Source organism: Varanus komodoensis, unplaced genomic scaffold (assembly GCF_004798865.1).
Source record: "Varanus komodoensis strain SLA01 unplaced genomic scaffold, ASM479886v1 scaffold1, whole genome shotgun sequence".
In the NCBI taxonomy this organism is placed as follows: Eukaryota; Metazoa; Chordata; class Lepidosauria; order Squamata; family Varanidae; genus Varanus; species Varanus komodoensis.
The window spans coordinates 116,591,492-116,603,304 of NW_025335268.1; the positions used below are offsets into that span (position 1 = coordinate 116,591,492).

At 40.7% G+C, this 11,813-nt stretch overlaps 1 protein-coding gene across 14 annotated transcripts in view; it reads right to left on the minus strand.

The window, feature by feature from the left end:
- Positions 1-5,207: 5,207 nt before the first annotated feature.
- The window catches only part of MAST2 (microtubule associated serine/threonine kinase 2), a 202,114-nt gene continuing 195,508 nt past the window's right edge, over positions 5,208-11,813 (minus strand). For 13 of the 14 annotated variants that reach the window (XM_044441574.1, XM_044441584.1, XM_044441565.1 and 10 more), the window contains one exon: positions 5,208-10,538. In XM_044441574.1, coding sequence (XP_044297509.1) covers positions 8,485-10,538 — 2,054 coding nt within the window. In that variant the 3' untranslated portion in view covers positions 5,208-8,484. The remainder of the gene's footprint in view (positions 10,539-11,813) is intronic. The other variant, XM_044441608.1, reaches the window with a different exon arrangement.

The following is an 11,813-nucleotide window of genomic DNA, read 5'->3' on the forward strand; positions in this document are numbered from 1 at the left end:
ATCATGTTAGGGAAAGTTGAAGACAGAAGATGAAAGGGAAGACCCAATATGAGATGGACTGACTTCATAAAGCCTTGAATTTGAAAGAACTGGATGGAGCTATCTTGGGCAGGACATTTTGGAGGGCTTTCACTGATAGGATCACCATAAGCTGGAGATGACTTGAAGTACATAACAACATTGACTTGAAATTATTTTCCCATCACAGGTGTAAATGCAGAAACATATCAAGGCTGCAGAGATCCAGTTTAAGAATCACATTTCTGACAGTAGTCCTTCGATCTGAGGATGTACACGTTAAACTTTGTGGTGCAGAATCACTGAGATGTTCATACTAGTATGCCAAGATGCTATCAGGAGACCTCCACATGGCAAGACTAGCTCAGTTTGGAGAGGTCAACTGTAACTACAGTGTAGGCACTGAAACTTGCAAGGCATTCCTGTATGATAGTTTAATATGTTCTGAAAGCAGTGAGGTGATAGTACATTTTGAAGTTCAGAAATTCATCATGACCATCCTCAAAGGCAGTGCAAAATAGCAGGGAACTGTGCTGATGATGTATAACCCTAATATATAGCAATATATAGCATAATGACCAATTAATTAGGATCATATGAAAGAATGGCCAGACCCATTAAATTGCTGTGGAAAAGTGCATCTATTAACACATCACATCTACCTGCCTTTCTTCCAGGTTGCAATTTTCTGATTATTTCTTGTATTATATTTAGGAGAGAGAAAAAATATTTTGCACCTGAAAAAAGGTTGTCATTTCTAAGTCTTCCTGAAAGATATCTTAATTGCTGTTGCATTTGTAGAATTTAATGTGGTTTGTGTTGTTGGGTATATATAGAACATCTTCTGTGACACTACTAAGTGTTGGAGCAGAACTTTCACCCACTCCAACCCCAATCATTCATATGTATTTCCAGTAGTTATGTTTTTTCCCCTGTAATGTAAAACCATGAGCTGGAAGTTACATGGGTAATACACTGCTTAAAGAATGGCATGGCCTCAATGTTCTCCTATAAGAACATCAGATGGAAAAGCTGAGATCGGTTTTAATGCATATATTTTAAAATGTTATTTTAATTTATTGTTGTAAGCCGCCCCGAGGCTTCGGCGAATGGGGCGGCATAAAAATGTTTTAATAATAAATAAATAAATAATGAATTCCTAATTCAAGGCAAGATTTGGACTGCTGTTCATACTGTGTATGTGCACGTCTGTGTGTGAACATGCATATGCACATGCTCTTATTCATACAGTGAAAAAAGTAGTTAGATTGAATGTACTTTGTACAGGGAAAGTCAACTGACTTGCAATTATTCCTTTTCCTAACGCTCAAGTTGCCAGGCCACTAAGATCCAAACAGAATGACACCTGGTCGTGGCAACTGTGAGCTGTAGTATAAAATGGCAGGTGGACAGGAGACTCACCCATGTTTCTGGATCAACCTAATTTTTGATTTTGTTTGGTCCATGCCCCAAGTCAATAACCCTGCAACAAGAATAAATCAATGAAATATAATTCCTTAATGATATAATTACCTTTTGTGAGGGTCTTTAAAAATCATGCTTCTTACAGAATTTTTATATAGTTAAATAACTGATATGCTGTATGCTTATAACTTTCACCTTCAGTGTGAGCTTTCTCTGGATTTTTAATGATTTTGGAGACTAGGCATTGCTTGTAAATACAGGAGCAGTTCCTAGTATTTTGCCATTAGTATGCTGGTCATCAGTTTTAACATTCTTAATATGTAGTCCAGGGGTGGGACAATCCTATAGTGCCTGCAACAGCATAGATCAGAAATCCCCTTCTGAAGTCAACAATCGTTCTCTGATCTTTGATTTTTCCCCACTGGAAGTATCTCTGTCACTCACTCTTTCAGCATCAGAGAAAAAGGGGAAGATTGGTGTTGTGGGGCGAGCAGAACAGGGACAGAGTAGCAAGCATCACTCCCTCCTCACTTCTCTCCTACACAAATGACCCTAGCAGGACTTTGGGACCATGTCTTAACATTACCATATGTTATATGGTTTATTAGGGAAGTGTGTGCACTCTATATTCTAATTCCTATATGAAATGGTTTTATATGGCTATTAATTTTCATTTATTTTCAGTTTCTTCTGAGGATGAACATTTGAAAAGCACTGAGAAATTTGGAAATCCACTTAATAAACCTATCATGCAACAATTGGATTACCTCCCCCACTCCCAAATTCTGCCATTTTAGGCTGCATTGTGTTGCTCCATAGAATTAATCCTGCTCCCACCCATCTATATCCATTTGCTGCCTGCCACAGGGTAGGCTTTAAAGCAAATGCTGTTAGAGAAGCTGAATTATTGAATGTGAGCCTCAATCTTGCCTCTCTGCACCAAAATTGCTATCTACCAGAAGCAAAGTATCTGAAATTAGACAGTGAAAGCACTCCCTGAATTCAGGAAGTGCTCTGTAAATGGATATAATCTGTTATAACCTGCAAGGTAACACAAATTCATCTTCATTAAGGCACTGTCATCCCAGCATTTTAAAGTAGCAACACCCATTTGCATTAATACCCAACACTCCCTCCAGCCTTGAGCCCCAGGAGCCCTGTGTGGGGGTAATTCCATGATACACATAATTAGCTTGTGGTCTTTGAAAGGCCCTGAATTTTTCTAGCTCTGCCCTTATTTCCCATGGCATCTCTGTTTGGCTCTTCTATTTCATGAGTAAATGTGCCGCCACAGTGCTAATTTTACACAATGAACGAGCAGAGCAAACCCTACCTGTGGAGTGTTCTTGCACTCTCCGGCCTCATAGTCACTTGACAAGTATCTGTAACAAAGAACTATCCAAGTTTTATCCATGACTGCAATGCTGCAAAAAAGAGGAGTATTCAGCCCTGCCCCGCCCAAAATTTCCCCTCACCTTTGGAAGAAATATTTGGGGCAAGGCATTTGGACGATTTGGCTGGTAGCTGTTTTTCATTGCCTGTTCCCCTCTTAGAAACTGCCACCATCCATTCTGGCTGCTCACAACAGCCAGAGTCCACAAATATACCTTCAGGTCTTTTGCTGCATTTGCTAGGCCTTGGGACTGAATCACCATGACAACCATGCTATGCTTAAGCACTATTTCTATGGTAATCCTGGCCTAGCCCCTAGAAAATGCAACAAAAGGTTGCAGATATTGTTGTAGGTCACAGGAAAAAGACATGACCACCTTTGTCACGTTCATCTTAGATAAGCAGGGTGTGTGTGTGTGTGTGTGTGAGGGTGGGGGGGGCATCACTTCAAAATATTTATCAGAATTTCCTTCTGTCTCAGTTCCAGGTGCTATTTCTTCATTTTTACCCATACTAGCTTTCATGTAGCCTGATGTGCCTAATCCTACCTAATCTTTGAAGCTAAGCAAGGCTGGCCCTGGTTGAAATCTGGATGAGTGACTTAAATTTTGTGATCCATTCAAAGCACTTTGGCTATGGTCAGTATAAACATGATGGTGATGATGATGATGCCACCACCACCACCACTGAGAAGATAACGCTGAAAATGCCATCCCATTTGGGAAATAGCTTCCTGTTGCAGCTGTTTCCCAACACATGGAAAACCAGACTGGGGTAGGGGCAACAAGGCCCCATTCTCTTCCTCTATGCTGCTATGAATTTGTAATGATTAATGGCTTAACAAGATTATAATGATTTATATGAATTGTTTAGCAGTGGTCAGCAAGAATGACTGTTTGGCCAAAATGGCATCTATCTCCCATGAACTAATCCTGCCACAAAAGACAAGTTTCTCACCATAAATTTTTCTTCTTGTCTCCCAAAAGTCATCCTAGAATCTTTAGGTATACGAAAGACTCTATATAACAGAATTAGTGAAAGGTACTATCTCCCCAATTGCAGAGAAAAGACACCATAGCTGTTCCCACCCCATATCCCATGCTAATAGGTCACAAGAAGAAGGACTTCCTCACAGCTCCGTCAAGGAACCAGGTAGGATGTTTCTATCGCACTTTTGTACACAAGCTGTTGAGACATCACTTGAGCTTTATTTCAGCAGCTTGTCTTTCACAGCAGGAGTCACCATTTTAATGAGGAACTCGGGGTATGTTTTGCATCCAGTACCTCAGGCTGAAGAAGTGTTCCTAAGGAGAGACAACTTTCCTCAGTCCTGTACTTGGCTTCTCTCCCTCTTATACAGTGCAGGAAAGCAGCTGGCACTGCAGAATTAAATACACTCACACACATCGCTATTGTGGTGCATCTTTTCTCACCTCTCTGCTTTTAGGCCTAGGAGGAAAGTAAATTGGCTACTTTACCACAGCAATTGTCTGTCCCTTGCATTGCCATATCCCATTGTGCTCTGCAGAACCTCACAACAGGTAGATACCATTTGAAGTGTTGCACACTATGATGGTCATAATGCAAACATCCTTACAATCAGAGTTTGGTGACCAGTGTGCCATCCATGTCATTCGCTTACATCACTTCAGCTACCATAACATGTCATCCAACAGTAACTAGATCACATGAATGTGAGAAACGTAATCAATTGGGTGGTAAAGAACTGTAACCAATATGAAGGACCTGTAAAGTGTTCTGTAGGATTTTTCCTATTTTCTTGCATATTGGACCTTTTAACTCTAACAAGCAGTCTGGTTGCTTCAGCCAAGGGCTGAGGAGCTGTCACTTACCACTCCAATAGCTCAGGGTGTGATTTGCAGCTTCCCATCTCAACCTTTTAGCTCTGTATTTTTTCTCATACAAAGCACACTCTGTCTGGCTCTTTGCATCAATCCACAGCTCTGGCCTCACAGGACTCTTTTTAAAGAATGCAGAAACAAGGCCAATATATGGCTTACCTAAATTCTGAAATAGCAGCAGCTGCATACACCGCCTACTGCCTTCACACACTGAACTACCCTGTGAGGATACAGATCATTTTCGTGGAAGCTATCAAATGAATACAGGTGGCCCCTTACCACATATACACATAAAACTGGATCCAAGCAGAGATAGCAAGAAGTTGTTGATATGCACACTGTGGTTAAGTTACCTGTTAGTAAAAGGTTACCTGGGTGCAGCCATGGTGTCAAAGTTCATCAAAGTTGCTGCATGATATTCAAGTACAGTCATGTGAAACATAGAATTATTGAAAAGAATCACAAGAAAATATTTGAACGAAAATAATTCAGTCAAGAGATGGACACTGGTTTATATAAAAAATGAAGTGTATTTCAGAGAATTATTTGAACATCAACATGCAGGTACAACATGAATAAAAATTATTGCACCTCTATTATGTGGCAACTGTTCAAGTTTCTAAAACACATATCCTACATCATCTTCTGGTGGCCAGATGCTAAGTGGCACCAGCTTGAAATTGGAACCCAATATGAAAGCTGTGTTCACAGCCTCCAAATTAACAAAAAATCAGAACAAAATGTAAACACGCACACAGCTGTAAAATCATCTACTAGAAATATGGTGTCATCCTTCACGTCCAGTAAGATGAAACTGGAGAAAGATTTTACCCTCCCCACAGGAAAAAACAAAAATTCCAAATTACACTGTAGTTCAGTGCTAATGAAAAAATCTATGAGTCATTCCTCTAACCCTGCTCTATGGTAAGTACTGATCTGTAGCATAGTGAGCACCACAAATACTTGGGCATCTTCCCCCAAGAGTGGTTTTTAGCAATGCTAAAAGCTAATATTTACACTAAGTATCAATCTGTTGGTTTTAGACGCACCATTTACTGGTATGTTGTTGAGGAATGCATCATCTGGATACTAAAAATGTAAAGCCTGCATGAAGAAAACAAATGGTGGATTCCAGTCATCCAGGCTATAGGAAAAGAAACTGGGAAAGCAGCCAGCTGCATGCATCTTATGCCTAAGCAAAGTTCTACAGTCACTCTTTTTCATGGAACATTATAGAGATCAGAGTCCCAGTTAGCTGGATCAGTACCGTGTGCAGTGAGTGGCTTAATTGGTCTATTAACAGTCATGCCAACACCTGCTTTCCCTCAACATGGTAACACCACCAGTTTAGCTTGGCCATTGCACACCACCTCTAGCTAGACTTAAAGTTTAAGTGCTTTTATTATTCTAAACGATGTCCTCAGTAATGTCATGATTGTCAGAACTCATCAATATAAATGTCCAAAGAATCAATCTGATCTATTAGCATTGGGTTTTGACAGAAAGTTTACCAGTAATTTTACTAACATGAGTCCTGTTGTACAAATTTACCAAGTAGTGGTGACAGTGAAGACTTACAAGAATTATACAGATTTCCTGGTAATGGTATAATAGACATATCAAAAGGTAACATCCAAGTGGCATTTATAATACAGAAATGAGGTGGCCCGATATGCTTTATTTGGCTAAAGTAGAGATACAAAACCTTTGGCTGCCTTTGTAAATACAGATGCTACAAGGTATGTTTGAAGTGACATTACTTATCCCGAGGGCTCAAATTCATACAGTGTAAATCACAGCATTTCATATGTTTAACATTATTCAAGTTAATGTGCATTTCTGTGTGGCAATGCCATCAGCCCACATCAGCAACAAACCCCCTTTCCTAAATGTTTCTATGTACTGATGCCCCAATTCCCGTGCCTGGAAAGTACATCAGCAAAGTGATATTAAAGGCTTGCAAGACATAAACGTGGATGCAGTGCATAAAGTTAGCTCTTGTATGCTGGTTGCAGAATTAAGGAGATTACAAGGAATTACTGGTGATATGTTGAGTACTGAAGTTTCAAGTTTACATATGAGAAAGCCCATGGATCCTCTACAGCATTATAACACTCACACATCATTCCCTTTTACTTACACACGCACACTTACGTAAACAGTGGTTAACGTAAAAAGAATCCTAAATCAAAAATAAATTGGTCCAAAACTGAAACCAAATAGTCTAGAATTAGATATGGAGTAACTGGCAGAAGAAGGCAATCAGGAAATTCAAACAAGAAACAAAGTCATTTGAAATATGGTAATAAATTAGTTTTAAGAGCATGTTGCTAGTCAAAAAAGTATATATAGTCTCTGTAAGAAGAAATGGAAGAGGCTTTATATCAGAAACATGGCAGAGTAATGAAGCTGCACTGTAATTAACTGCAGTGTTCACCCTGAAAAGCTATTACACTCACCGTGTAATCAACTATGTAGAAGAGCAGACTATGCAAATAATTGCTTTCTCTGCTCTCACACACAGATTTTGTATTTTGTTAAGGCAAGGCTGAAAGTTAAATTCACCAGTATTACAGGTTTTATGGAAACAGTCACGTCTGCCTATAAACTGTAATTAGACTCAGTAAATTAAAGATGAAATGCTGCATTGACTGAGTGCATATCTTTATCTAGCCATCTACCTATCAGTGCAGTATTACAGCTGTTTTTGTGAAAGCACCAGATGATGTTACACTTGCAAAAGCTATCAAAACATTACTTAAGAAACATAGGCATTTCAGAAACAAAGTAGGTAGATTAAGCAATGGAGAGTGATCTGAATTACAATTAACACACTGTTCATCTGTGTGATTTAGGGGCCAATATTTAATGAATTCTTACACTTAGAAAAGCAGTACTCAAGTGAGTAGGACTATTTCATGTATAGTGGTTTGTCTCAGTCTTTCCCAACAAATCGGTAAAGATCATTTCTCACTGAGTCAGATCAGAACTTGGCTGAATGTTAATGGTATCCACAACAAACTAGCTAGCCCTGCAAGATGAGGGGCAGTGTCAAAACAGTCACCTCCTCCAGTAAAGTCTTAATGGAATAGACTACTTCAATAAGAGCCATAGTAATTGAAGCACTCTTTACTGCTTTTTACATAATTGCCAGCTCTGAGCAAAGGAAGGCTGGTAAGGCAACACATGTTAAAAATTCTAAAAAGGCTGAAGATGGAGTGCTTCTTTTAAAGCAAAGTTAAAAAATCTGACTGAAGATTTGTTGCAATGTTTTGCTCAAAAGATTGCTTTTAAAAAGATATTGCCCTGTCACACAAGTTAACACAACATTTTCCTCACAAATATATGTGGAAGTCTATGATGCATAAGAAATGGAAGTGTGTGGTGAATTTCTGCCATTAAATCGGTTTATTTTTTATCCTCGCCAATATAAATTTTTTGGATATTTAAAGCTGATGGCCAAATGTTTGCTTTGCAAGTAAGCTTCCTTATTTCCTCTGCAATGTTGAAAGAAATGAGGAAAAATGCTCAAAAGGAAGACAATGCACAGGATTATCTAAAATTAAGGCAAAATTTAAAACATAGGAGAAATTTGCAAACTATTTTGTAATTTTGCTTTAAAGATACCCTGTTAAAAGGCATCACATGACAAATGCTATGTATAAAAATAGTATAGTAAGAATGAAAAAAACAAGATTGCAAAAACAAAACTACAAAAAAATAGATGTACAGGTTTTCTGTTTTATATTCTACTGATGTTGTCTGTTAGCTAAATGCAGAGAAGTTGTTATGTTTTCTTTACATAACATGGATCTTCTGAAAATAGGAAGTCTTCCGTTTGTGAGTGACCTCCAGACATCAAAGCAGTCTCCTTTTTAGAACTCAGGTTGCCATCTGTTTCTGAAGAAACTCTCATGCTTTGCCTTGCAGTGCCATGTAGCTGATCTTCAGAAGGTATCTGCCATTTATTATCCAAAATTTTAGCTACATTAGAGCTACCATGTTCTGGCTCCTCTTTTGCTCCCACTAAACACTCCAATCCCCATGACACTGCTGGGGTTTCTGACTCAATGTAGGAACCACATGTCTTAATGAAATGACCCATGCTGAAAGTTTTGGCTGTTTCTGGAACTTCCTTTAGTATTTCCTGCATTTCTTGCTTGGATGCAGTTTCTTTCATACGAAACAAGGCCTCCTGTGATAACTCTTTCCTTGCTTTTTCTAGTTCTCTTGAGCCAGATATGTTGACATTTACTGGGCCTAGCATGCCTTTTGCATCTGCTGCTGAGTGGGCTGGCCAAGCTGCTTCTCTGCTTTCAGCAGGGGCATCAAGTGTGAGTGATGGACTACCAGCAAGGCAACTTGGGTTTGTGTCACTTGAATGACTCTTGTGTTCTGAAACTGCCACTGCAGAGGACAATCTTTGTGGTTCTTCCAGATTAGGAGAACTTTGTTCACTACCATCTCCCAAATTTTGAAAACTGGTGCTCTTCTTAGTAGACAGGAGATCCTTTTTGTGAGGTGGGTCTTTGCAATCCATTTGGCTTACTAGTGGAAGACAGCTTGTGCAAGTAGAAGATGACAGTGCTAACAAAGGTATAGTATTCTGAGACAATATGTAAGTGGCTTCTTTAGGAGCCGATTCCTCCAGGTTATTTTTGTCACTTGCCTGTCCTGAGCAGTCACCTTGACCAAGCTGCAGGAGTCTTAGTGGTAGGCACGTCACCTGTTCCTGACAGTCTCTGCTTTCTTGGATAATCAGAGGTTCCTTAGGATCTTTAGCATCTTCAAAAAAAGCACCTTTTTGACCAACAGGTTTATTGCCTTGCATTAACTCTAATGCTGTTCCAGACTCTGATATTAGCATAATTGTTTCACAGCCACCAGGTTTTTCTATAGGTGAAGATTTTGCACAAACCTCAGATTGTGACTCATCTATGTCAGTCAGAAATGTCCTTGTAGCATTCTTTGGTTGCTGTTGATTCGGCAAATTGTCAGTTTTTGGTTCCTCCAGAAGAAAAGCATCATCTTCCATACTGTCTTTGTTTTCTAACTTGGAAGATGGCTTCACCTCCTTAGTGAAAGTGTCAGACATGTGGTGGTCTGTACTGAAGGGTGCCCTGCCCAACCTTTTTCCATCTTGACTATCTTCAGATCCTTCATCAGTTTCATCTTCAGAAGAATCTACTTCTGTGATGGCCTCCTGCTTCTGAAGAGATTCCCTTCGCTCCACCCTGTCTTGCCGAATAGCCCCCAGTTTCCTGGAAGGAGGTTTTTGTAGTGTCCCCTTTTCTGCAAGCCCAACTTTACCTCCGGTTGTTTCATTCATAGATTCCTGCCAGCTTTGGAGAGTTGGGTCTCTCTGGAGCATCTCCTTCTTGAATTCAGAATGGGAGATGTCCAAGCTGTGTTTGCGTGAAGCGGGCAGTTTTTTTTCTGAGGAGGATAGAGAGGAGGTTAGTTTCTCAGCTGATTGGACTCTCTTTAACAGAGGAGATCTTGGTGGCTCGGCACTCTTAGGCCTTGAAATCTGTCGGACCAGAGGTGGAGAGGAGTGTAACTTTACAGGGAAGGACTGCATGATGTTTGAACTGCCAACTGAATGCCCCGGTAAAGGGGAAGGGGAACGCTGCGGTGATGTGGACTGTGGAGTTGGTGATGGGGTGTGTGCTAGTGGTGATAGAGGAATGTTTCCTGCAGATTTACGTCTTGGGGATCGATACTGCCGTTGAAGCTTTGGTGCTAGCCCATGCAAAGAGCTGGGACGGATGTGTCCTGAACTGGCCGGAGAATTGGGAACACTAGAACTAGGTGAACTGCTCTGAGAAGAGTTTCCACCAACTGCAAACATTAAAAAAGGAGAACATTAAAACCAAGCACATAAAGGCATTTTAGTAGCATAAGGAACTGCTGTTATGTGTATATTATACAGTGTATCACAGAAGTGAGTACACCCCTCACATTTCGTAAATATTTTATTATATCTTTTCATGTGACAACCCTGAAGAAATGACACTTTGCTGCAATGTAAAGTAGTAAGTATACAGTTTGTATAACACTGTAAATTTGCTGTTCCCTCAAAATAACTCAACACACAGCTATTAATGCCTAAACTGCAGGCAACAAAAGTGAGTACACCCCTAAGTGAAACTGTCCAAAGTGAGTCCAAAGTGTCAATATTTTGTGTGGCCACCATTATTTTCCAGCATTGCCTTAACCCTCTTGGGCATGGAGTTCACCAGAGCTTCACAGGTTGCCACTGGAGTCCTCTTCCACTCCTCCATGACGACATCATGGAGCTGGTGGATGTTAGAGACCTTGTGCTCCTCCACCCTCCGTTTCAGGATGCCCCACAGATGCTCGATAGGGTTTAGGTCTGGAGACATGCTTGGCCAGTCCATCACCTTTACCCTCAGCTTCTTTAGCAAGGCAGTAGTCATCTTGGAGGTGTGTTTGGGGTCATTATCATGTTGGAATACTGCCCTGTGGCCCAGTCTCCAAAGGGAGGGCATCATGTCACAGTACATGTTAGCATTCATGGTTCCCTCAATGAACTTAGCTCCCCAGTGCCAGCAGCACTCATGCAGCCCCAGACCATGACACTCCCACCACCATGCTTGACTGTAGGCAAGACACACTTGACTTTGTACTCCTCACCTGGTTGTCGCCACACACACTTGACACCATCTGAAACAAATAACTTTATCTTGGTCTCATCAGACCACAGGACATGGTTCCACTAATCCATGTCCTTAGTCTGCTTGTCTTCAGCAAACTGTTTGCGGGCTTTCTTGTGCATCATCTTTAGAAGAGGCTTCCTTTTGGGACGACAGCCCTGCAGACCAATTTGATGCAGTGTGTGGCATATGGTCTGAGCACTGACAGGCTGACCCACCACCCCTTCAACCTCTGCAGCAATGCTGGCAGCACTCATACGTCTATTTCCCAAAGCCAACCTCTGAATATGACACTGAGCACGTGCACTCAACTTCTTTGGTCGACCATGGCGAGGCCTGTTCTGAGTGGAACCTGTCCTGTTAAACTGCTGTATGGTCTTGGCCACTGTGCTGCAGCTCAGTGTCAGGGTCTTGGCAATCTTCTTATAGCCTAGGCCAT